General features: G+C 53.1%; 1 protein-coding gene across 1 annotated transcript in view; it reads left to right on the top strand.

Annotated features, from left to right (window-relative positions):
- The first annotated feature begins 3,043 nt into the window (after positions 1 to 3,043).
- Positions 3,044 to 26,055, top strand: part of INPP5D (inositol polyphosphate-5-phosphatase D) — a 126,130-nt gene continuing 103,118 nt past the window's right edge. The window contains exons 1-2 of the mRNA XM_058299872.2: positions 3,044 to 5,058; positions 16,950 to 17,013. Of these exons, the coding sequence (XP_058155855.1) occupies positions 4,925 to 5,058; positions 16,950 to 17,013 (198 nt within the window). The 5' untranslated portion in view covers positions 3,044 to 4,924. The remainder of the gene's footprint in view (positions 5,059 to 16,949; positions 17,014 to 26,055) is intronic.

Here is a 26,055-nt window from a genome sequence, read left to right as displayed (position 1 = left end):
GACTGAATTCCAGTGACTCATTAAAGCCAGTTTAGGGGGAAGTGGATTTGGCTCAACGGATAGAGCATCCGCCTACCACATGGGAGGTTCCAGGGTTCAAAACCGGGGCCTCCTGGCCCGTGTGGTGAGCTGGCCCATGCACAGTGCTGATGCAGGCAAGGAGTGCCATGCCACACAGGGGTGTCCCCTGCGCAGGGTTGTCCCCTGCGTAGGAGAGCCCCACACGCAAGGAGTGCACCCCGTAAGGAGAGCTGACCAGCACGAAAAAAAAAAGTGCAGACTGCCCAGGAGTGGTGCTGTACACACAAAGAGCTGACTCAGCAAGATGACGCAACAGAAAGAGACACAGCTTCCCGGTGCCACTGACAAGAAAATAAGCGGACACAGAAGAACACACAGCGAATGGACACAGAGGGCAGACAACTGGTGGAGGGGGGGAGGGCAGGGAAGGGAAGAAAAATAAATTTTAAAAATAAATGAATAAATAAATCTTTAAAAAATAAATAAAGCTAGTTTAGGAAACTAAGGGGGATGGGTTGGTTGTAGAAAGATGGGGGAGATGTGAGTTTAGCTTAGAATTCTGTCTATTAGGCTTGGAAATTAAAAATGATAGAGACAGAGGGGATATTTCAGAATAAACTTTCTTTTGCATAGTTTGTCCTATAATTTCCCAATTAAAATTTAACAGCCTTGAGATGAGAGTATTAGCCCAATGGTCAAATTTCAGTAAGTAAAGAAAAAGTACTTAAACGTTGTCTTAGTCAGTCAAAGTGGTGCTGATGCAAAATACCAGAAATTGATTGGTTTTTATAAGGGGTATTTAGTTGGGGTAGGAGCTTACAGATACCAGGCCATAAAGTGTAAGTTACTTCCCTCACCAAAGTCAATTTTCATGTGTTGGAGCATGATGGCTGCCGACAGCTGTGAGGGTTCAGGTTTCCTCCCTTCCAGGGTCTTGCTTCTCTCTGGGTTCAAGGTTCCTTTCTGCCCAGGGCTTGCTTCTTTCAGGGCTCAGGGCTCCTCTCTTCTTGGGGCTTTTCTTTCCTCTGTGAGCTTACTTCCTGGGGCTCCAGCTTAAGGCTTCAGCATCAAACTCCGACATCAAAACCCTCAGCTCTGTCCTTTGCCATGCCTTTTATTCTCACACCCTAATGACATGGCCCAATCAAAGCCCTACTCATAACTTCATCATGCCCAGGTACAGACCAGATTACAAACATAATCCAACTTCTATTTTGGAATCCATAACCATACCAAACTACTACAAATACTATGAGAAGGTTTTTCTAAATTATAATTGAAACAAATAAAACAGTTATAATATATTCTCCAGAGCGTGATAGTCAGTATGTTTTGAGGTTGTTTATAATTTTAAGTTATTACGAAGACAAAGAGGTTTTACTCTATGGAGGAAGAGGAAAAAGAAAAAAACCATTTCTTACATAAAGTACCATTACTATAATTTTATTCTTCTTCGGTATAATCTCCTGGGGCTAATACGGATATTAATGAGTTAACAGTAAGTCTTTGAATCTTTAAGATGATAAAATTCCAAGTTTTTAACTAATGAAATTATTTTTTCTTACAAATGTCTTTCAGAAGTAATTGTTTTGCCTAAAGTGAAAGGACTAGTTTTTCATAGAACAGAATGAGGAATATAAGACAAGACTTCAATGGATATGGAAAGAAGTAGAAAAGTTGTGGGTTTCAGGGAGTGTGTTTTGTCCTAAAATAAGGTGCTGGCTTTCATAAAATAGGGATGGACATAAGTAGGTGACAACTTGAAAGGATATAGAAATTCACAGAAGGGTTGTGGAAGTAAGTTTTGCTTGTTGCTGACTATAATTCAGTAAGCTTTTTTAAAGGCGAAATTTGTCTCAAGGTAAAGTAACTAGGTTGTATCCTTATTTTCTAAACTGAGGGGATTGAATGTAAATAGCCGATTCCCAGAAGCCATTATTCAGCAAAATCTATGAGTTGATAACAAAAAGTAACTTCCTAGCGGAGAAAGCTGTCAGATACCACCTTAATCTGTTATGACCTATGCCAATAGGATTTGTTTACAAACGGTGTACTGATGCCAAACTAAAGATGGACTTTCTCCTCCATCTTCTTTCCAGGGAGCCGGAAGAAAGACTCAAGAGCAGATGCTTGAACTGAAATAACTTTGTTTTGAGGGAGTTACTTCGCTTTAGCACAGGGCTCCCCTCACTTCCCTCCACTCCTCCCTTCCTCCTCCTGGAATTGTTGTCAGCGGTCCTAACCAGTCAGGTTCCTCTTCATTGGCCGCACTTGCAGACTCCCCAAAACGCAGCTGCCCTCTTCCCTGCAGCGCTCGTTTCCCCTCGGCGCCTGCTGCAGGTCGGGGCGGCCTCGGGTTCCGCGGGAGGAGCTGGGGGCGTGGCCCGGGGAGAGGAAGCTGGCGCTGCCCGGAGGAACTCGGCCTGGGGAGGTGGGTGTGAGGCGGGGAATTTGCTGGCCTCAGGTTCCTGAAAGGAGCGTGCTGGAGCCCAGGCTGCCGGGAGCGTGGCCCGGCGGCCGCTTCTGGGAACCGGGAGGCAGGAGCTGGAGGGGAAGCCCAGAGCCCCGACCGTTGGGGCCTCCCCACACGGAGGGGCTTCTCTCTGGGCCCAGTTTCTGAGCCTTAGGTCTGAATTAACACCCTCCTCCCATCCCCCACTCTGGGTGCTCTTTGCTGAGGCCGGTACAGGAGGCTCTCCACCCGGAGGACAGGGCTGGGCCCACTCTTTGTCACGGGTTGAATTGTGTCCCCCCCAAAGTGACCTTATGTGGAAAAAGGATCTTTGCAGACGTAATTGGTTGAGGGAAAATGAGGTCCTACTGGATGGGGGGGGGGGGGTCTTTGAACCAACATGCCTGGTGTCCTTTTTTTTTTTTTAAAGATTTATTTATTTATTTATTCTCCCCCTTGCAACTTGTTTTGCTGTTTGTTCTCTGTGTCCATTCGCTGTGCATTTTTTCTGTGTCTGCTTGTCTCCCTTTGTTGCATCATCTTGCTGGGTCAGCTGTCATCTCTCTGCAGTGCGTGGGCCACCTTGCCTTCACAAGGAGGCCCCGGGACGTGAACCCAAGACCTCCCATATGGTAGACGGGAGCCCAACTGGTTGAGCCACAGCCACTTCCCCCTGGTGTCCTTTTAAGAAGAGGAGAGGCACAGAGACATGGAGGCAGGGGGAGGCCACAAAATGACAGGCAGAGATCCGAGGGCAGCAGCTGCCAGCCAGGAAGCCACCAGGAGCCGGGAAAAAAGCAAGGAAGGCTCATCCCTAACCGCCAGCCGAGAGACGGAGGCCAGGCTGACACCGTGATTTCAGACTTGCGGTCTCCAGAACACCGAGCACTTTATCACAGCAGCCCTAGGAAACGAACACACGCTTCAGACACCTTCCTTTGCTCACATCTTCTGAGTGCCCCCCTCTGCTAAAGACAGGGAGGTATTGGGGGGTTCCCACCGGGAAGCAGCCACCACCACAGCTCAGGCTTGGCTCCTCTGCACGCATTAGCTCCTGTAGATGTTATTTCCCCCAAATTGGAGAAGAAAGCGAGCCTGAGAGAGAAGTTGGCCAAGATCCTGCAGCTTGAATGTGGGGCATCTGGATTCCCATGGAGGCCTGCACTTGCTCCCTGGAGGGGATTCGGAGGCTGTGTCTTGGGGGACAAGGCCTAGATGTGGATTTGGGGGGCTCACCACTGATGCAAAAGCCCAGCACTTGCCCTTCGCCCTTGTGGCTCTGACCCAAGGACTGAGAGTGCTCACCTCTCTTGAGCCTTAGAAGCCTGCTGATGCTGGGTGGTGGCCCCTGAAGAAACAGGCCCCCTCGGAGCAGTGGGCAAACATTCCCACATCCAGAGTGGAGGAGGCCCAGTCGACTGGTCAACCCAACTTGGCCGAGCCGTGGCACTCAGAAACGAACCTAATGCTTGGGCCAGACCACCGGCTTGCCCCCGAGGGATGTGCCGGTTCCTCTCGCAGCTTGATCCCAAGCCTCCTGGAGGCCCCAGAAGTGAAAAGCAAGCCTGCATCTGTGCCCCACTGGGTCCGCTTTCTGTGCCCTTGTTTTTAACCTGGGACCTGATGTCTCTGGGGTAAAAGATCAGAAAATTATTGAGAAGGGCTCGCACCAGAGCCTCAGATTGAGCAAAACGGTGTCTAGACCACGCCCCCCCCCGGGGGAGGGGAGGGTGGGCAAGGCTGTCCCAGCCAACAGGGCGATGAGGTGCCTGGGTGGCTGTGGGCCTCCCAGAGAGGGGGTGCAGGTTCAACTCTCCCCCATCCGCTCACCTTTGCCCTGGGGGAAGTTCTCATCCCAGCTGAAAACTTTGGCCCTGTGAACCACTCTTCCGTGGGCGCGTTGGGGGAGAGGGGGTCGTCGACAAGCCCTGGGGCATTTGGGAGGCTTGAGCGAGCTGGCCAGGACGTGGCCGCCCACGTGGGCATCGGCCCAGGCCTTGGCATGCCCACGACTCTGGCCTGTCCGTGCCCAGCAGGCCACCTTTCATCAGCAGCTAGACACCCATCTCCAAAGGAACTGGTAGTTCCACCAGGCAGGACCTGAGCCAAAATTTCAGTGCTCCTGGAGGCTGAGATCCATTCAAAGGAAAGAGAAAGCGCCAGAGAGGGCGAGGTTGGGCAGGCCGAGAGTGGCCGGCAGGGTGGGAAGGTGGAGATCGGAGGACCTCTCTCTCTCTCTCTCCTCTCTCTGGGTTTCTGTAATGAGGAAGTCCTTTGCAGCTCAGTTTCCTTTCCCTTGCTGAGCGCTTGAAACAGGAAGTCAGCCAGTGAGCCAGTGGCAGCCGCCGCCGAAGCCACCCGGAGGGGACAGCCGGAGGGTCGCGGCGCAGGGCCCTCCTCTCCCCGGCGGTCCTGGGGTGGCCCCCCGGCCCGGACAGGCCCGCGCCCACCATGGTCCCCTGCTGGAACCACGGCAACATCACGCGCTCCAAGGCTGAGGAGCTGCTGTCCAGGACGGGCAAGGACGGCAGCTTCCTCGTGCGGGCCAGCGAGTCCATCTCACGGGCGTACGCCCTCTGTGTGCTGTAAGTACGCGCCGCCCCCCGGGAGCCCCCCGGCGCCCCGGCCCCGCGCCTTCCCAGCGGGTGAGGGGGGGCGACTCCCCGCCTCGGGCCCCGCGGGGAAAGGGGAAGCCCGGCTTGAGGCCTAGCCAGGGGCCGGTCCCAGGGCACGTTGTTTTTGTACCACTGGGCAGAGTGACCGTCTTGCGTGCTCCCCAGTGTGCGGGGGACCCCCTGAGCCCCCTGGACCTGCTTGGCCTTGGAGTTCGGGGACCGTTTTGTCGCGGGTTGTGCAGCGCCGATGCTCTTTGGAGCCTCCCTGGGGACAGGTCCCAGCTGACCCCAAGCTGGGGGCCCAGGGCCCAGGAGAAGGGGGTCCAGGCTGCTTGAGCCAGGCTCGAGCGGGCGCTTTGTGGGGTGGATGTGTTAGGAAAGCAGCTTGCTGGGCTCTGAAAGCCTCCCGAAAAGCGAATGTGGCCAGAGGGGATTCCGGGGGCCCCAGTGTCGGGCCCCTGGGGGAAGCCATTGTTTGGGGAGCCACAAATCTGGGGTGGGGTTTAATCAAGGAAGGAGGGAGGCCGGCAGCTGGCAGCCTCTTCTCGCCCAGCCATCTGGCCCGCAGTGGCTTCTCCTCGTCTGTGGGACTCTCCCCCACCGTCACACCAAGTCGCCACTCCCCGCCCGGGGATGCTACTGAATGAGTAGCTTTAATGACAACCGAGGACCCGCTCCTTTCTGAAGGTTCCTTTTTGAATGTGTGAGGGAGATGTGCTGGCCCCAGCTCCTCACCCTGTGGCCCCGTGGTCGAACCATTTCCCTGTCTGGGCCTCAGGCAGTGAGAGGGTTGCAGATGTATGTATGTGTGTGTGGGGGGGGCGGGTTATGTCCACCCAAACCTCTCAGGGGGGCTCTCTGGGTTCCTAGAAAAGTCCCTGTGAGTAGGGAGGGCCCTGTCTGCCCTGGGCGGGGGTCCCTGGGCATTTGCTCCAGGCCAGCACCTGCTCTGCTGAGCGTTTGTCCCCGTGTCCCATTTAATCCTCATGACAATCTGTGGTACAGGTGCTGCTATCACCCCACTTTGCAGAGGAGGAAACTGAGACTCGGGCGGGGTAAGGGACTTGAAGACCGGCAGATCCGAGGCCATCTGCTCCCAGAGGTCACCCTGGAGATGGCCAGGGGGTACCGCTCAGCCCACCCATCCGGGTGGCATGTGGGTAGCCTGGAGTGGAAGCGAGAGGGGCAAGGGTGCTTTCAGGGGTCCCCTGGGGGAATTTAGAAAATGGCTCGGGCTGGCCGCTCTGTCTGCGGCCCTACCCCCAAAAGCCCACTTCCTGCTCTCCCCACTCAGGGAAGGCCTCTGGGCCATCTGTGGGCGCTGCCTCCACATGAGCCCCACGGGGCCTTAGGAGGGCCAGAACGTTCTCTGCAGCGTCTCCTGAGCCCCCCCGGGCCCACACGGGTTTCCCTCCTGCCCACGGCTGGTGCTGTCAGGTGGCCCCTGGGGGCCGAGCTCCACTGCTCTGCCGCCTTAATCTTCATCTGCTCTTTGACCACATGCTCAGATGACAGACCTGCAGCTTGGGGCTCTTTGACTCCAAACCACAGGACCAGCCAGAGCCAGAGCAGGCCTCGGCCTGGGAGAACCTCTGCCCCCCCCTTCCCCCCCCCCCAAGCCCTCCCTCTGCAGAGGAGCAGAGCTCACAGAGGTGCAGGCGTTTGTCCCCCCCCTGCTAGGCTGGGGTCGGGGCCAGCTCCCCCGGATTCACTTCTCTCCTAGGTAGAGCTCTGCGCAGCGCCGCAGGGATGAGCTGCGTCTCACCTGCAGGAGGCGCTGTGGGGCCCTCAGCCGTCCACAGCGTCTTAGCCAGGGCCTCCACCTGTCATCGCTTCTCTCCCCGAGGTCCTGTAGCTCCAAACACCAGGGCTTGGAGCCGTCACGTCACGGGGAGCCCCTGCCAGGCCCGCAGCCCGGCTGGGCGCTCCCCTTTCTCCTCCACTCTATGGGGGAAGCCACTCTTCACGGGGCCAGGCTCCCCCACAGGCTGTGGGATATCGGGGACCAGCAAATTTCCCCCACATTGGAGGACCACAGATGGGCGGCATCCCCTTTATTTTGCCAACAAAGGAGATTTGAAAACTAATTAAATGAATGACAACTTGCTACCATCTTCTAACATCTCATTTCATGAAAGAAAGCTTCCTTTAACACCACAAAGGAATGAAGGATGTTATTCTTTTAAAAAATAAAATAAAATAAAAAGGAAAAGGCGGCCCTTTCAATCAAACAGGTTTAACTCTGTGCAAAACAAAGCGGGCCTGCCTTAGTTTTCATCCCCCCTCCCCCCCCCCCCCCGCTGCCCTGGGCGCAGTCTCAGCTTTGGGGATCCAGCGGCAAAGGTAGAGCTTCTCTCACTCTCTCTGGTGAGAGCCAAAGGGCAGAGGTGGGCAAGGAGCAGCTGGGCAGGTGGCAGCCTCAGAAGCAGGAGGTTCGTGCCTCTGCTGTCCCCAGGAGTCACCCGAGGGTGTGTGGCCAGAGGCAGGGCAAAGCCCGCATGGGGCAGCCGTGGGGGTCCCTACGGACCCCGCTTTAAAGTGACGGAGGACTGTAGAAGGAGGATGATAAGGGCCATCCCATGGCCCCAGGCCCGCAGCCCAGGTGCCCCCTGCGCAGGTGGGCACGGCTGGTTCGGGAGCTCCGTGTGCAGCTCTGGGAAAGAGGACAGGATTTGACTATTTAAACAGCAGCCAACAACACACAAGGCTGCAATTCAGGCCCCCACCCCCCACGGGACGCAGGGCGGGTCTCGCGCTTCCCTTGGGTGCCAGAGTCCAGCCTTCGTTTCCAGGGCTCGGAGATGGCAGAGCCCAAGTGCCCTCGTGCTGCTGTTGCGGGGGCTGGGGAAGAAAGGAAGGGCAGAGAGAGACGATCCAGCCAAGCGGGGCACAGGGGGCGATGGCCGGGGGGCAAAGCACAGGAGAGGGTTCCTGGTGATGGCACCACGGGGAAGGGCCGTGGAGGTCAGAAATGGGCAGGCGAGGGGTGACAGCTGCTTCCTGCGCTGCGATTGATGGAATTCCCCATGCTCCAGGCCCCTTTCAAAGCACCACCAGGTCTTGATGGTTATCTTCTTGCACATGCAAAGAAGCGCCGTTTTTCCTCTCTGGTATTGACAGGGAGGAGAACAAAAGGCTGGCACAGACAGGGCCGGAGGCGCCTGGAGCCCGGTGCTAGTGAGGAGGCAGGCAGGGGGCTTCGCGCAGGGACGGCTCTTCCAGGCTCTCCTTTCACATGCCAGACCAGGAGGGAGCGATGTGCCCACCCAAGCGTGCACTTAACTGCTCAGGTGACACGGGACAAGTGTGCTCAGAGGCCCGGCCCCACCCCCGCCGGGCAGCCCTCCCACCCCCAGCATGGGCCCTGGCTTGGGTGGGCTTTGCCCAGTTACCTGGCCTGTACCAGATGTCAGCGCCTCTCCCACCATGAGTGGCGCTGAGATGGGGGGCTCCCACCCGGGCCTCACTCCCACCCCAGCTCCTGCCCTTCCTCCTACCTCGGCCACGTGGCGCAGTCCTAGGTGCCAGGCCTCCAGATCGGGCTGCCTCTGATGGGAGCTCTGGCGTTTGCAAGACGCTAGCCTTCCTGTATCCTCACTGGTGAAATGAGGATGACGATCCCACTTATTGGATTTTTTTTTTTAATGGAGATGTGATTCACGTATCATAAATCACCCTTTTAAAGTGTACAGTTCAGTGGTTTTTAGTAAATTCACAATATTATGCAACCTAAGTAGAAAGTGACCACTACCTAATTCCAGAACATTTTCATCACCCAAAATGAAATGGGGTGCTCATCAACAGATGCTCTCCATTCTCCCTGCCCCCAGGCCCTGGCAACCACTGCTCTCCTTTCTGTCTCTGTGGATTTGTTTATTCTGGACATTTCATATAAATGGGACTGTACAATAGGTGACCTTTTGTGACCGGCATCATGTTTTTGAGGCTCATCCATGTCATAGCATGAGTCAGTATTCTGTTCCTTTTTTTTTTGAATGGTATTCCACTGTCTGGGTAGACTATAATTTGCTTATCCATCCACCCATTGATGGATATTTGAGCTGTTTCTACTCTGGTTACTATGACAGATGCTGCTGTGAACATCCACGTACTCATTTGCGTGGAAGTGTCTTTCAGTTCTCTTCCCTTCCATCCAGGAGTGGAATTGCTGGGTCATCTGGTAACTCTAACTCTTTGAGGAACTGCTGGACTGTTTTCCACAGCAGCTGCATCATTCTGCATTCCTATGAGCAATGTCTGAGGGTTACAATTTCTCCACATCCTTCCCGGCACTTATCTGCTCTTTTATTACGGCTGTCCTAGTGGGTGTGAAGTGGTCCCCCACTCTGGTTTTGATTTGCATTTCCCTAATGGCTAATGATGTTGAACACTCTTCATGTGCATATTGGTCATGGGTTTCCCTTCTCTGGGGAAATGTCTTTTCAGAACATTTGCCCATCTTTAAATTGGGGTGTTTGTCTTTTTATGGCTGTCATTGGGTTATTGAGAGGAGTAAAGGGGAGAACTTGGGCAACATGATTCGCCCAAGGCCGGGAAGGTGGCAAGCACCTACTGAAGGCTGGCTGTGATTTCTTAAGGGCTAGAAATCAGGACTGATGTCCCAGAAGCAAAAGAGAACAGAGGCAGAGAGCGCCACGTCTGGGACTTCCTGAAGGCCTGCAGGAGCCTCCGGGAGACTCTGGGCTGTCATGTGGGGTCTCCTCAGAGGAAGCCCTCCAAGAGATTGAGGCAGGACGAGGCCTTCCACGGAGCGTGAGAGGCCAGCGGCTGCTGCGGCCAGGGGGTAGCTTCTGGAAGCCTGCGGGAGTGAGAGGGCTGGGGCAGGGACGCTAGGAAGAGCCGCCAAATGAAACCAGTTGAGTGAAGCTAAAGTCAAGAGACACAGGCCGCGTTAAGAGAGCAGTTACGAGTTCCCTTTAGGAGGGAGACGTGAGGAGGCGGAGAGGAGCACGGGGCATGGAGGGGGGTGGGCACAGCTGCAGCAGGCCTGGGCAGCACGGAGGGACAAGCCTCTCACAGTTGGGGCCAGAAACTTCGTCTCCCCTGCTCTGTCACACTCCTTTTGTGTCCATGAAGTGGAGAGACGTTCTATTAGTCATAACCAGGACCCACAGTTGGGGTTCGAATACTGATTACAAAGAGCACCATGGAGGGCTAGGCCCAAAGGGGACGGTGGGAATGAACGGGTGCAGCTCGCTCATTCCCCAGCCAGGAACTGGCCAGCTAGAGGTGGGGGGCTTGATGGGACCATTGCAGACGGCAGTGTGGGAGTGGAAATAGATCTGTGAAACGGTGCAGCATGCTTTCCAGGACCCTCGATCACGCAAACACGCGGAACGAAGTCTACAGGCGTGAAGAAGGAAACTAACCTGGACACTGTTCCTTTGCTGACCTCTCTTCTCCCAGGTTTTTCTGCACAAGTCTGTATTTTCTATTTTGTGGTATCCATGCAATTTGAGTCTTCTTTTCCCAGCAGCATTAGCATTTTCCATTTAATTAACATTTCTGCCTAAATATCATGTTTAATGGATGCGCGCAACCATATTACACAAGGTGCCAGCATTTATGGAATGGTTTTTCTATTGTCAGACAGAAAAATTATTGCCCATGCTTTTGCTTTTTGCAAATACGATGGTAACAAAGGCCATATCTGTGCAGAAATGTGTATTATCACCTCCGAGCGCGGATTCGAAGGGGTCGAAGTGCTGCATCAAAACGGAGGAACATTTTTAAGACCCTTGATACAGGATGAGAAATTGCTTTCCCGAAATTTTGTTCCAATTTATGCTCCAGCAAGCAGCGCAATGTCACTACGCTGAAGATGGTCGTTTAAAACTATGAGGCTGCCTGGTGCAATGTGGAAATACTCATCTCGATTTGCCCCCCTGACTGAGGTCATGCTGAGCTTTTGGATAGGGTGTTGACCTTCCCAAGTCCTCTTTTCTGTGAATGGGCTGTCCGTGCTTCTGTTGAGGTTGTAGTCTTTCTCTTTGTCTTTTGCACGAGTTCTTTAGATCACACCTGGGCAGGGACTTTTCCCTGTGGTTTGCCTGTCAACTTTATGATTTTTTTGATGTTGAGAAGTTGTACATGTCGGTAGCAAAATCTATCCCTCTTATCCTTTTTCTTTTGTGACTGTTTTCCTTTGCTTCTCAACGTAGCAAGTCTCATTTCTACATGAGTCCAAATCACTTCTTTTTTTTAACGCAAGGTGTCTGGCCCTTGCTTTCTCACCTTGTCGTGCCCAGCAGTCTGCAACACTAGACCAAGAGACAAAGAGAAAACACACGCAAACTAGATTATAAATTAGAGGGGATATGTAGCAAGAGTCATGACAGGGTATTTTTTGTTGTGTTGTGTTTTGTTTTGTTTTAGGAGGTACTGGGGATTGAACCCAGGACCTCGGACATAGAAGCAGGTGCTCAACCACTGAGCTACATCCCATTTGCACAAGGGTTTAAGCACGCCCAGCTGAAGGTCAGAGTGAAGCAGGCGCCCTGATTCTTTTTTTTTTTAAGATTTATTTCTCTCCCCTTCCCTTCCCCCCCCCATTGTCTGCTCTCTTGTGTCCATTCACTGAGTGTTCTGTGTCCACTTGCATTCTCGTTGGCACTGGGAATCTGTGTCTCCCCTTGTTGCATCATCCCACTGCGTCAATTCTGAGTGCAGCACCACTCCTGGGCAGGCTGTGCTTCTTGTGCGAGGGGCAGCTCCTTGCGGGGCGCACTCCCTGAGCGTGGGGCTCCCCTACACAGGGGACACCCCTGCGTGACACGGCACTCCTTGTGTGCTGCAGCACTGTGTGTGGGCAGCTCACCACAAGGGCTAGGAGGCCCTGGGTTTGAACCCTGGACCTCCCGTGTGGCAGGCGGAGGCTCTATCAGTTGAGCCACATCCACTTCCCTGATGAGGTTCTTGAATCTGAGTGTTTGCGCTTCCCTCACTCCCTCTGCGGTGCTCACATGGCTAAGGGTGTCTCTGGGCATGGTTGCCAGGCTGGTGATAACCATACAGAAACAGAAACATCGGACTGAAAGGACAAATGAAACACAGTGATGGATCCTCCATGGCCAGTACCTGGCCCTCTGGCTTTAGAGGAAAGCTTCCCGTACCCTGGGAGTGTTGCTCTGGAAATGCCCCTCCCAGGGGAGCAGTCTGCCTCCTCTCCTTACCCTCCACTCATGCAGTGCAGGCACCCTGTCATCGTCCTGCCGCTGTCCTCACCCGGCTCCGTTTGAGGAGCAGGGTGCACCTAGCGCTATCCCGGCTGCATCTCCAGTGGGGATATTTTGAACATGATTACCCTGAAATGTGACTCAGTCACTGGAGTGCCGAGCACCCCTAATTGTTACTAGATCACCTTTAGGAGCAATAAGCACACTGCCTGGATTATGTTCTGGGGTAATGATTTTCAAAGGTCATTCAGGTGTGGAACCTTTTCTTTACACAACGTTTTGCATGTTAAGAGTGTATGTACGGGGAAGCAGATATGGCTCAAGTGATAGGGCTTCTGCCTGCCATATGGGAGGACCCGGGTTCAATCCCTGGGGCCTCCTGGTAAAAAAGAAAAGGAGGAAGCGTGCCTGCACGGCAAGCCAGTGTCCATGTGGCAAGCTGACTGCCCACGTGGCAAGCCGAGTGCCCGCATGGAGAGCCGAGTGCCTGCGCGGTGCCTGTGTGGCTAGCTGAGTGCCCATGCAAGTGCCCGCATGGCGAACCGCGTGCCCGCGCTGTGAGCCAAGTGCCTGCATGGTGAGCAAAGTGCCCGTGTGCGTGCCTGTGTGGCGAGCCAGTGCCTGCCCACCTGAGTTACGCAGCAAGATGATGATGCAACAAAAAGAGAGACGAAGGGGAGAGTCAAACTGAAGCGCAACAGAAAGTCAAGGTGGCACAGATACAGGGAAACTCTGTTCACATCAGAGGTCCCCAGGATTGAATCCCAGTGAATCCTAGAGGAGAAAAATTGAGAAGAAAAGACAAAAAGAAATAGATACAGAAGATTCACACAGCAAATGGCCACAAAAACAGCAGGGCATGGAGGGAGAGAGGGAGGGGGGTATATAAATTTTTTTTTAAAAGAGTGTATGTATATATGTATGTGTGTATATACATTTATGTGTATATGTGTATGCGTGTGTACATGTGCTTTGTATATGTATATATGCAGGTGAGTGAGTGTTATGTATATGTGTCTATACATATGAGTGTGCATGGGTGTATGTGTATATGCATGCATGTTATGTGTGTGTGTACGCGTGTTACGTGTAGATGTATGTGCTTGTGTGTGCATGCACGTGTACATATTGTTGTGGGCGCACATGTGTGTTGCGTGTGTGCGCACAAATGTGTTGCCGGTACCTGCATGCATCCATAACCAGAATGACGTGCCGAAGCTGGCGAGTGGGGGGGGGGGTGAGCGGGCGCCTCCTCTTCTACCCCTGCAGAGCCCCTCGGACCCCATGGAGGGCCTTCGGGTACAGCTGTTCTCCAGGTGGGTTGCGTGGGGCAGGGGGCTGCGTTTCCCACGGAAGGTCTGAACAGATATGGCCTGAAACGGAGGTGTTTCTTCAAGTGCTTGGTTAAATGGCTCCACTGCCACTCCTGACAACCTGAGAGCACTCCTCTGAGGGCGGTTCCAGTCTGTCCCCTTGTGACTCTGTATCCTTCTGTCTATCTACAAACTGATGTTTGGGGCCTGATGGAGGCCGCCCATAAATTAGCCACCCTCAGCTAAATAGGAGTCATTTGCATCCTTGCCTTATTTGCATATCTACCAGAGGAAGTGTCACAAGAGCACTGCATTGAGAGATAGGAGGAGAGCAGGGCGGGCTTTGGCATCAGGCGGGCAGGCTGAGGCTGTGGGTGGGGGGTTGTCCCTGCGTCTCGGGTTCTGGGAGGGGAGGGGCGGGGGCCCTGGAGATGAATCGTTTCCCCTTCTAATACAAGTCAATTGTGCTGTCACTTCAGGTTCCAGAGACATGACCGGGCAGAGGGATGGGAGGAAGGGAGGAAAAGGAACTTTCCTATGAGAAATGGAGCTGGGTGGAAGTGAACTGACCCCAAATGTTTCCAAAACATTATTTAAACATCCATTAATTCAAAAGCCACAAAATAGAAGACAGGTACATTTGACCACATAACACTGTAAATTTGTACACAGCTGGAAAAAAAAAGTCAATAAGCACTGTCAAAAATAAATAACTACAAAAGGATTGAAGGAGACTGGAGAAGTCCACGGGCTCGGCGCTGGGCGCTGGGTGCAGCAGAATGGACAGACGAACTAGGCTGGGAAGGGGAAGGGGCTTTATTAGCCGGCGGAGGACAGGAGTGGATCAATCTCGGCCTGCCCGTCCAAAGGGTTTTTTCTTAACAGCTTTTATACAGGTTTGAAACAAAGAGAATTAATCATGGACATGATTTGAAACCAAGAAAATCGATCATAGGCTCGTCATCCTCGGGAAGGCGCTTGGGGAGCTTTTCTAGTTTTTCTGCTCTGGTTAACATTCAAGATACATACTGTGCCTGGTTTCTCTTAAGTCTCGCAGTGGTAACGACGGAATGAGTGAAGCAGTGCAAGGAGACTTCATACATTTTCTTAACACAGAAAGAGAAGTAAAAGGTCTGGTTAATCTTAAACTTGACAGGGCTGCGTACTTTTCTATAGAGACTCTGTGTCTATTCTAAAGTGCTTGCTAGGTTACAAGTTCAATTTGTTTGGCTCATGCTGCTGTTCATGCTATAGTGTGTTCCCACATATGAGTCTTACCAATAGATTAAAAAAAATGAACGAATTCAAGAAATGAGAAAAGATAGGAAAAGGAATTCACAGAAAAAGAAATACAAATAGCCAAAGACTGAGCAAATATGCAACCTTTCTCTTTAAAGAAAGGCAAATGAAAGCAAGCAATCATTTTTCTTTCACCTATCAGATTTGCAAAGATTAAGAGGTCTGATAGCAGGCACTTGGCAGGGTGAGAGGAAATAGACGCTTTCATATCCGTTAGTGGGAGAAAAAAAATGGCACAACTTTGTTGGTAGGGAACTGGTAGTCTCTATGAAAACATAAAATGTCCATGTCCTTCAGCCCAGCTGTTCTCCTTCTAGTGATTTATTCTCAGTCGCTAATAAATGTTGACACATGTAGTGTTTAGTATGTGCCAGACACTGTTCTAAGTGATTTTCATATATTAACTCTCTGAATCCACCTGATAGCAAGGAGGTGGTGTATAATTCCTATCCCCATTTTACTGAGGAGGAAGCTAAGACTATGAATTCACCCATGTCAACAAAGATGTACGAAAGAGATATTTGCTGTAGCCTTATTTATAACAGCAGGAAGCTAACAATTACTACCTGTCTCTCGTCAGGAAGAGGAGGTCTGGTCAAATAAATGATTGTATGTCTATGTGATGTAACACGATGCAAATGGTAATGGGCCATCTCCATTCGTCGATTTGGGGAGATCTCTTAGGATTTTTTTTTCGTAAAAAAAGCACATTTTAGGACAAAGTATATAGTATGACATTTGCATTTAAAAATACACATATACGTTTGTGTGTATGTTTAAAAGTTCTAAAATGATGCACAAAAAAGTTTTAAATCTAAGAAGTGGGACTTGCAGGAGGGAAGGAGACATTGCTTTTCATTTTACATCTTTCAGTACAATTTCAATTGTTTTTTAAAAAAGCACTGGAATATACTTATAAAAATCTATTGAAACAACAACATAGGTAAAGTGAAGTCCCTGGTCAAGAAAGGACCTAAATAAGTGAAACCTCTATAATGAGCTACAGTGTGGTCCCTGCCTTAGGGGGCTCAATTTCGGGGGTGGTGGCACAGGTTTTCAAGGTTCATGAGCACCCCAAGTGGAAGAAATGAGAAGAGAGTATGGTCGATCAGAGAACAAATCTGTTTGAGGATATAAGACCCAAATAGCATTCCCCCGAGCTCCTATTTGCCTGCTGGGCTCAGCAGCCAAGCAGATGGACTTCCATAGATGCCAAGATGGGCCTCCATGGCCATTGGCTGCTGCCAGGTCCTTGGCAGGCTGGATCACCCAGCTGGACTCCCCACCAGGGTGCCTGTCTCCCAAGGTGCTCAGGCTTGATGACTCCCCCTTCCTCTCAGAGGTTTTAGGAAAGGAAAGAGCCCTGAGCCAGAGGATAGAGAGGGCTGCTAAGAGAATACGTGATCCCTAACACTTTCCCCTAGGGCTCACTCCCCAGCAGCTGGTGGAACTCCAGGTCTCTGAAGGGATGGCGGTGGACCTTGGGGAGAATGTCTTGGGGCAAAGTCTCGAGGGCGGTGAGGCACAGGGAGAAGGGAGCTCAGCGGGAGGGAGGCGCTCACCGAAGCTGAGTGTGCCTCGCCTTGGTCAGTGCCCAACACCCGTTCAGCACAGCCCCCCCCCCTTGCCAGCCCCACTGGAGCCTTCTTTCTTCTTGAAACACCTGCTCAACTCTTGCTCCTATTATTTTAGCCAATATGACAGTCAAACAGTGGAGGAAGCCCTTCCAGATGGCAGGCTTCTTTAGAGCAGACTGAACGGCTGTCAAGCCCAGATGTAAATTGCATGTTCATGCCAGGATGGCCCCACCTGCCTTCTCCGGAAGCTCCTGGAATGCTGAGCAGGGGGTGGAAGATGGGCAAGCAGTGCCTCCGTCCAGGGCTGTGGGCTGTCAGGGCTCAGAGGATGAGCCACCGCTGAGAGCGGTCAACTCCACAATCCAGAGCCTCCATGCCCAGATTTCTCTAGTTATGTCAGGAATTCTGGTCTTTTCGGTTATGAGCAAAATGGATTTTCCCGCGTGGATTCTAATGACATCTCTGATCTATTGCAGGTACCGGAACTGTGTTTACACTTACAGGATTCTGCCCAATGAAGACGACAAATTTACCGTTCAGGTAAGTCCTTTATAAACATAGACATCTGAAAATGACCTGAACCTGTATTGGCAGAGAAAGAGTGCAAAAGAGGAGGATGAGAAGAAGGAAAACCTGGTCTAGGGGCCTAGACTTTGGGCTGGCGTGAGCCTGCCCTTCTCCAGGGGATCAGGAGTGGAGAAAGGGGTGTCGTGGTAGAACATGGCCCTCCAGAGTGACCCTGCCTGGTGACACGAGGGTACCAGGATAGCAGAGCCCACCTGTGTGCGCGGCTGAAGAAGGATTCCCGGGGTCAAAGAGAGAGCGGCTGAGGCTTGGGTGTGGACTCTCTTCAGTGCTCCCAAATGAACGTAAGCGAGTGGTCGTAGAAGGGACGCAGGGGACGTGGACTTGCAGAAGAAACCAAGGGCTTTGTTTGACCACAGCGTGAGACACCAGAGAGATGGGGGACCCCGTCTTTATGGGGCTGTGCCAAGAGAAGGCGGGGGTGGGGAGAAGGGAGTTGGCCCCGGCTCAGCAGCCTGGGCAGGGGGCAGCCGTTCTCAGACCTCAGGGCCCGGGGGACATGTCCAGTCCAGGGCAGAGTGGTCCGAAAAGTCAAGGGCATGCAAACTATATCCTGGAGGAGCCATGCCAGGGCCGGTAGGGTTTAGTGGAAAAGAAAGTGGAAGTGGTGGGGAGATGAGCACTGGCTTCCAAAGCCTGAAGGCAATGATTCATTCTCCCTGGGTCCAGAGAGCAGAACTAGGGTGTCGTATTGAGGCAGAGCTAGACTCAAAGAGCAGCACACTCGGGAAGCAGATGTGGCTCAACTGGTAGAGCATCTGCCTACCGTTTAGGAGGTCCTGGGTTCGAACCCAGAGTCTCCTGGCCCGTGTGGGCCCATGCGCAGTGGTGATGTGCGCAAGGAGTGCCGTGCCACACATGGGTGTCCCCCGCATAGGGGAGCCCCTCGTGCAAGGACTGCACCCTGCAAGGAGAGCCGCCCCATACAAAACAAAAAAAGAGGAGCACACAGCTCTTTGCGGTCACAAATCACCAGAAATCTGTCAAGAGGGAGAGCCTCCATAGAGAGTCTCTATCAAAATGCCTCTCAGGAAGACTGTGTATGTGGATTAAAGGAATCACTTCTATGAGGCATGAGGGACAGGGAGTGGGACCCCCTGGGGACGTGCTTGAACCAACCCAGCTGGTCACAGAGCTGACCGCCCAGGAGCCTGGGCCTGTTGGCTGCAGGGTTTCCATGGGAGATGAGGGCTTGGGCTCAAGCACAGTTGCTCTGCCCGCAGGAGGCCGCATCCTTCCCGCACGCGCACTGGCCACCAGTATCTAACGTTGGAAGGGTTTCGGCTGGCCTGGGAGGCCAGCACGTCTTGGCCTGGTCCATGATAGAAGTCACCAGGAGCCGATGCAGGCCCAGCTGGGACGCCCTCCCGGGCAGTAGTCCGCAGCCTTGGCGGTGCAACGGCTGCCCCAGTGGCGGGTTGCCCACCTGCTCCGGGCGGCGGGCGGCCTCGATGGCCCTTCCAGGTCTCTCCGGGCTTAGGGCCACGTGGGCTTCATTGGCTAGGCTGGCGTCTTCGCTAGGTGGTTTGCTAAGAGGAGCCTAAAGCTCTTAAGTTAAAACTTAGTCGAGGCTTTTGATCTTCCTTCCCTTGCGGTTTCTTCTATTCCTTCAAAGTGAAGAAAACTTTAAGTATGACTCTGCCTTTGGGTGGAAAAGCGTGATCTTGTGGCTTCTCGAGTCTAGTTTGTCCCCCCAGCTTGTAAACCTGTCGGGTGTGCCTGGGGCATGTCCCTGTGGCCCACTGCCTGCCCCCACCCCCACCCCCAGCCCGGCAGCTTCGGGATCTGGGGCCTCCTCGGTCTTTGGGGGTCACAAGGCCTGGCTTGGGCTAATCCTGGGTGGTCTGGACACACACATGTGGAGTGGGGAGCAGATGGGGGGTGGGCCCCGGCTCAGGCCAGAAGAGCTCAGGGCCCTTTCCCCCCTCCGCCCCGTGACTCAGCTCTTCTCTGTGGCCTGCCCACCCCCGGCTCACTTCTCAGTTCCCAGGAGTGTCTCAGCCAAGAGCCACTTTCTCTGTGCCAGCCACTCGGGGGCCCCTCGGCGATGGAGACAATCAGGGGGCCTGAGTGTAACCCTCAAAAGCTACACTCGGCAGGGACGACGGGCCGGCAATTTCCCAGAAAAGGGTGGCCCCGTTCCCGACAGCGGGCCACCAGGGCACGGGGACCTGGGGAGCCGGGTGGCGGGAGGGGGCCCCAGCTCTGAGTGCCGCCCTCCTCTAAGAATACCGCACCTTCCCGAAACAGGTAGGGGAGGCGTCTGCGGGGGGAGAAGCCCGGTCCCCGGCCTTCCGACGAAGCCTCCGCGGTTCTTGATTGCTGCTTATTTTAACTCGGGTTCCTCTTTTCATGTTGAGGCGAAGCCTCGCGCTCTTTTTCTGAGCGCAGACCCAGTTTCTAAATAAGTCATTCCTTACACCTGAGTGGGTTTACGTCCCCAGAATACGAGCCTCCAAACCATAAGAATCTGGTCTGAAAGGTTGCCCAGGGAAGAGTTCAAAGTCTTGACTTGCTTTCTTTCTTGAATTATCTTAGTAAGCTTTGCTGGCAAGGCTGCCCGCCTCCCCGCCCCCCCATTTTGGCCAGGAAGAGGATACCAGCCCTCGTGCCTCTTTACTCTCTGCCCTCCTTTCACAGAGATGGGAGGGTAGAAGGTGAACGTATCTTCATTCAACCCCCTTTTTTAAGTATGAGACTGGCAGAGGCTGGCACAGGTGGGGGCTCACACCCGGGTCTCCAGCCTCCCCCAGCTAAGCCTTCTTTCTTCTACCGGCAAAGTCTCTGTGCCTGGCTGGGAGTTGGGGTCCCCTGGGGAAGGATGGCCTGGGACCCCCAGGGGTGGTGAACCCTCAGAGAGTGTGGTCTCTCTTCCTCCCAGTGGTCGTGGCAACATCTGCTCACCGGTGGCGTTTGGCCCTGGTGGCACACCAGCGATGTACCCAAAGCCGTTTGCTCTGTCCCGCTGGGAGCTGGGCTCAAGCCCAGAAGGCGCCCGCTGCCCACTGTGTGGCCCTGGGCAAGTGCTTGGCTCCTCCGGCAGCCATCTGCTCACCTGGAAAGTGGAAAGGGCACGCATGCCTCCCACGGCTGAGGTCCCGTGAGCTAGTGCAGGTGAAACACCAGGAGCGTGGGCGGTGGGCACGGGGGCCTCTGCCGCCGTCACTGTCATTATTCATAGGAAGGGGGAACATGACTCAGCGCAAGCACCTCTTCCCATGGGTATGAATCCGCCCCTCCTCATCTCAGGTGGGAGAGGAACGGAAAATGAAAGAAAATGAGGTGGAAGGAGAGAGAGAGCAGAGAATGGAGAAAGAGGGGAAGGCGCGATGGGGGAGCTTTTTCAGAAGAAAAGACTGATGGCAGAGAGGGGGAAGGGGGCGAGGACGGGGGCACTCTAGGAGGTTCCGGGCAGGGCCTGGTGGGAGCATGTGTGGAGATCGATCTCTTCACGCTCTCCTCTTGTGTTGTGGACTTCTGTGTCTTCAGTTACTTGCTAGCCTGAGAACCTTCTGGACCAGAGCCTGGCGGCCTGGGCTCAGTGTGAAGCCAGAGGAAGCTGAGGTAGCCTGAGTTTCCCACACCCTGCAGGGGCGGGGCTTTGGTAAAGCCCCAAATCCTTTCCCGCCTGAGAAAGAGAAGTGACCCTCTCCTCAGGGGAAGCAGCCCTCAGCTGGAGCCCCTGAGGCTCCTGCGGTGCCGGGAGAGGAAGGGAGAGCTTGCGGGTGGACGGTCGGTGGGGGCTGCGGGAGCAGGGCCAAGGGGAGGCAGGGGCTCTCCCGCGGCTTTTAGACACCACCCAACGGCCGCCCGACACCCAGCGTGAGGGCAGAAGCCACCCGGGCCTCCGGCTCCATTCCTGCAAGCCTCTAACCCTTGCTCCTTTTCTGACATCCTTCCTACCAAGAAGAACAAAGGAAAAACTAAGAGCCGCCCATACCCCCACGTCCACATTCGCTGTGCACTTCCTGCGGCGCCCAGAACGGCCTTTTCTTGCCCTTGAGATGAGAGCCAGGAGGCGGCTTTTTAAGGCAAGACGGGAACGGGGATGGATTTGCCTGCATGTTCGTAGGAAGAGGGAATTAGCCGGCCACCTGGGCCCTGAAGCCCTGCCCTTCTCGGTTTAGCAGGAAAACCCAGCGGCCCGTGTCCCTCGCGCTCTGGGCAGCGTGCCTGTCGGCAGGGACAGCAAAAACAGCTTTGCAAAGGCCACGCCGAAAGGGTAAACAGTGGAGCACGTTGTCAAGCTCAGGAAGAGGGTGGCAGCTGTTATTGTTCTGAGCCGCCACCAGTACAGTCAAGATTCCGTCTGCGCTGTGGGGCGAAGGATGTGGCTTTAAACACATTTCCTGACATTGCACAACGAGAGAGGGGCGCAGCCGAGAGGCCCTGAGGCCAGGGCCGCCCTGCCCGGAGGACAGTGGGCCTGGGGGTCGGGGGTCCACCGTGGGCCAAGGCTCCATAGGTTCTAGAAGCCTAAATTTAAATATATATATATATATTTTTGTCTGCTGTAGGTCCATTTCCCTAGCCTCTGACTATCCCAAAACATCTTACAGTCACCTTGGCATTCAAAAGGGAACTCGATGGATATAAAATTCCCAGGGATGGCGTTTTCCTTCAAGTAGGGCCACGTTCCACTGCCTTTAAGAATTCAGTATGACAAACAGTCACACATGCGAAATCCAAGGCCTCACAGGTACCGATTCTAACACAGGAAAGCCTTTTTTTTTTCCTTTCTATTTCGTTCTCTGCTTTGAGGTTGGTCAGAATTCTTTTTCACCTTTGTCATTTTCCTTTCATTGTTAGTGTCTGGAGAACGTTCGGCTCATTCGCTTTGCCAGCTGGGCCCTGTCTTCGGCTCCGAAGACTTTCCTTCTGTTTGATCTTTGGGTATGTTTTTATTCCAGCTCTTCTGGTTTCTTCCTCAGAAGCCCCCGAGAAAGCCCAGCCGCCCCCTCGTTTTCTAGCCTGCTGGGGCACACGTGCCTTCACGACCAAGCCAAATTCTGGCCCTTCTGCGTGGCTGTAGGCTACCCAGTCCTTTCCCAATTCCTTCGGAGGATTCTGGAAAGAGTGTCCGTGCTATTTGTCATCTCCTGCAAATGACTGTCTTTATTACCACCGCCATCCTGCCCCCACCCCCCTGGACATCTTATACCTGCTTCTCTGTGTTCCAGAGGCTTCTGGTCCATTTGGCCCCCAAGATATGGGCCCATTTCCTCTCTTTGCCACTCAAAGCAGCACTCACATAAGCCAACACCAGCTTGTACTGTATGAGAGATTGGTTTAAACAATCGTATAATTGGGATGCAGTTGTAACCTATGACATGCAAAGGGAACTTTTCTGTAGAGCTTCTGCTAAAGGTATATTTGTCTTTGAAAGAGACACGTGGATGAAATGGCTTCTTTTCTGCCTTTGGAAGCTGTCTTAGGATGTGATAACTGGGGCTGCTGCAAACATCCTGCAGCCATGAGGGACAGGTAGCTGGAGAGTGAAGCTGATGTGCAGGTGGCAGAGCAGAAAGATGAAATGAACATGGGTCCCTGATGATGTCATTGAACAACAGAATTAACCAGCTTGGGAGCTGCCTTACTTCCTGTTTTGTGAGATAATTCCTTTTAGTTCAAGTAGTTGAGTTAGGGTTTGCTGTTATCTGCAGCCAAAAGTATGGCTTCTGCATATGGCTGCAGTATGTTTGTGTGTTTCCTAACATACAACGGTTTGGGCTGCCCTAGGGAAATGTCAAAGCAGAAGGTGAAAATTTTAGATTGTACGTCAACTTGCACTGCACCAGAAGTCCTCAAGCCATGCTCTGGAGCAATTAGTGCCTGACTCTCCCCTTCTCCGTAGCTGCATCACCTTCCCAAGGTCCACCCCTGTGCCCTCCTGGGCATTCCTAAGGCCCTGCCCTCATTCCAAACCTCCTCAGACCCCAATGTCCCTTTCTCCAACGTGAACCAGAAAAAATCATGGAAAAGCCATCTCTGTGCTGGGGAGGCAGCCCGGTTCCCTGCTTATTGCAGAATGGCTTAGCGTCTCATCTCCACTTCCCCTTCTCCACCAGGATCTGCAAGACCCTATGCCGGTCTGCAAGAGGCCACTTGGTGACCTCATCTGCAGGAACCCTCCACAAACATCACCACCCCGCCCCTCGCCCCTGGCTCTCTAACCCCTTGCCCCGCTTTATTTCCCTCACAGCCCTTTCAGCAACCTGACTTCAGTGTTTATCACTTCCTTTAGTGTCTCCCTGAGAACTGTCTCTTGCCCCTGTGGCACTCAATACATGTTTATCAAATGGATTGATTGTGCTCCACCCTTAAGCCTTTAGGAAGAGCTAGCCATTCCAGGTATAGTTACGGTCTGTTTTGCCCTTGTTGCAATTCTAATTCTTACAGTCCGGAATGGGTCTCACTGGGCTAAAATGAAGACATCAGCAGAGCCGCGTTCCTTTCCCGAGGCTCTAGGGGAGAATCCATTTCCCAGGTTCCTTGGCCCCAGCTGCTGAGCCAGCGATGGCCAATCGAGTCTTCCTCCTGGTGACATTTGTCTGGCTCTGACCCTTCTGCCTCCCTGTCCCTTTAGCAGGACCCCTGTGACCACACCGGGCCCACCCAGATGGCCGAGATCAGCTCCCCTTCTTGAGGGCCGCTGATGAACAGTGCTAATTTCACCTGCCCCCCTAATTCCTGCGGGTCGTGGTAACATCACCGGCCTACAGGCTCGGGGATGACAGGGTGGCTGTCTGGGGGTGGGGGCACCGTGCCCTGGGTCCACCGCAGCTCTCCTTGTCTTCTGCTGACCCACCCGCTTACCATCTGCCTCTACCACTAGAACTGCCGGCAGAGCATGTGGCACGTAGCAAGTGCTCAAGAAATATTGCTGGGATTGAAGGCGAGGGCCATTTCTAAGACAAACGAGGTAGGACCAGGCCTCTGTTTGTCTCTACAAGGAGGAGGTGGAATCGCAGACCTCCAAAAGCCTTCCTCCTCTCCATCTCTGTGAGTCGCTCCCTTAACGATGAGACCCGCACGGTGGGTGCGTTCGTCACCTGCTCTCGCGGGACCGGGGAGCAGTGGGTGCAGCAGGAGACGGGGCTGGAGGAAGGCAAGGCAGCTGCAGGGGCTGGGGGAGGCCGAGCTGCCAAGCCAGCCGGGGAGGAGCGCCAGGCGTCGGCTACCCCGAGGCACTTCCTCTCCGCGCTGCCTCCCGGCTGAGGACAGGAGCTTGTCTGCCAACTGTCATTTCTGTCTCCCTAGAGCACCCCAGGCAAGCTGGAAAGAGGAGCCTGGCAGGGACATGTAATTAAGTATAAAAATATCCCCGAGAGCCTCCCGGCAGTTGGGAAATGAACACTGTTCTCGTTGTTCGCGGTCAGGGACCATGTGAAGGGTGCAAGCTTTGGGGGCATCGTGATTACCCTGGATGTTTAGACCTGGTGAGCCATCTGGGTCCAAGTGGTGACAAAGGATGGGGCTAAATTTTTTCAGGGGGTGGGCACCTTCTACACAGGACCTCAGCTTGAGGCAAGAGGGCAAGGGGGAAACGGAGGCAGTGGAGAAGAGGCACGTCCCGCACTGCCTGTGGGGTGGGGCTAGTTTAGAGGCGGTGTTGAACTTGGAGGTGGGAGGGGACTCCCAGGCCTCCTTTTCTCCCTGTCTGTCCTCCACCTCCTCCTCTGAGCCGGGGGCCGTAGGGTTCAAGTCCTCTGGCTCCCAGGTGCCCAGGGACGTTCTCCACCTGCACCCAGGCTCTCGACCCCTCAGCTCCAACCCGCTCGCTTGCTCTTTTTTCCCAACCCACACTGTGCACCTCAGAGGGTTCAGTATATTCCTGCCAGATGAATGTAGGCAGAGGGCAAATAATTTCAACCCCAAGATGAAAATGATGATGCAGGAAGAAACAGAAAGATCGTGAAGCAGCACGTCCCCGCAGAGCTGGAGCCTGATGGGAGCGCCGCGGTGACCCGTTCTCCTTTTCCGGCCCGGCTTGAACCCCAGATCCCTCCCTGGTCTGACTTTTCTTTGCACCGAGGGGCAGTAGTGGAGATGAGGATTTGTTATCTCTGCCTTTTCTCTTAGAAACAAATAGTAAAGGAAGGTAAGGAAGTTTCAGTAGAAAATATAAAAGAGAAATACAATCTCCTGGCATTGAAATGTCCTGGCCTTACTTTCCATGCAAGTGCCAACGTAGGTGTTTTTATTTTAATTCAACTTTAAAGACTATGATATATTTAGCATCTTAAAAAATCATCTTCAAGCCTTTGTGTTAAGCACAGAGTTGTTCTTTGGGGCATTTTAAAGATGTTGACAGTCCCCTGATACTTTGGGAATAAAGGGGGTATAAAAATTTGGCAATAACAGCTAATCTTGTTGGTTGGCTAGAGTGAACTGACTGTGATTTTTTTTTTTTACTTATTTTTTAAATATATTTTTAATTTATTTTTAAAAGATACTTAGATTACATAAAATGTTATATAAAAAAATATAAAGGATTCCCATATGCCCCTCTCCCCACACCTCCCACTTTTCCCCACATTAACAACTTCTTTCATTAGTGTGGTACATTCATTGCAATTGAGGAACACATTTTGGAGCATTGCCACTAAGCATGGATTATAGTTTACACTGTAGTTTACACTCTCTCCCACACAATTCTGTAGGTTATGGCAAGATATATAATGGCCTGTACCTGTCTTTGCAATGTCATTCAGAACTATTCCAAGTCCCCCAAATGCCCCCATATCACACCTCTTTTTACCTTTCCCTGACTTCAGTACCTTCAGTGGCCACTGTTTCCACATTAATGATATAATTTCTTCCATTGCTAGAATCACAATAAGTCTGTAGTAGAATACCAATAAGTCCACTCTAGTCCATATTTTGTTCCCAAATCCTGAGGATCCTGGGATGGTGATGCCCACTCCACCTCTAATTGAGAGGGGGCTTCCATTCCACATGTCTGATGGATGGGACTCTCTTGCTTGCACTTGTCGA

The sequence above is a fragment of the Dasypus novemcinctus genome, chromosome 7, assembly GCF_030445035.2.
Source record: "Dasypus novemcinctus isolate mDasNov1 chromosome 7, mDasNov1.1.hap2, whole genome shotgun sequence".
In the NCBI taxonomy this organism is placed as follows: Eukaryota; Metazoa; Chordata; class Mammalia; order Cingulata; family Dasypodidae; genus Dasypus; species Dasypus novemcinctus.
Note: the sequence above shows the minus strand (reverse complement) of the source record. Positions and strands in the feature narration are given on the sequence as shown.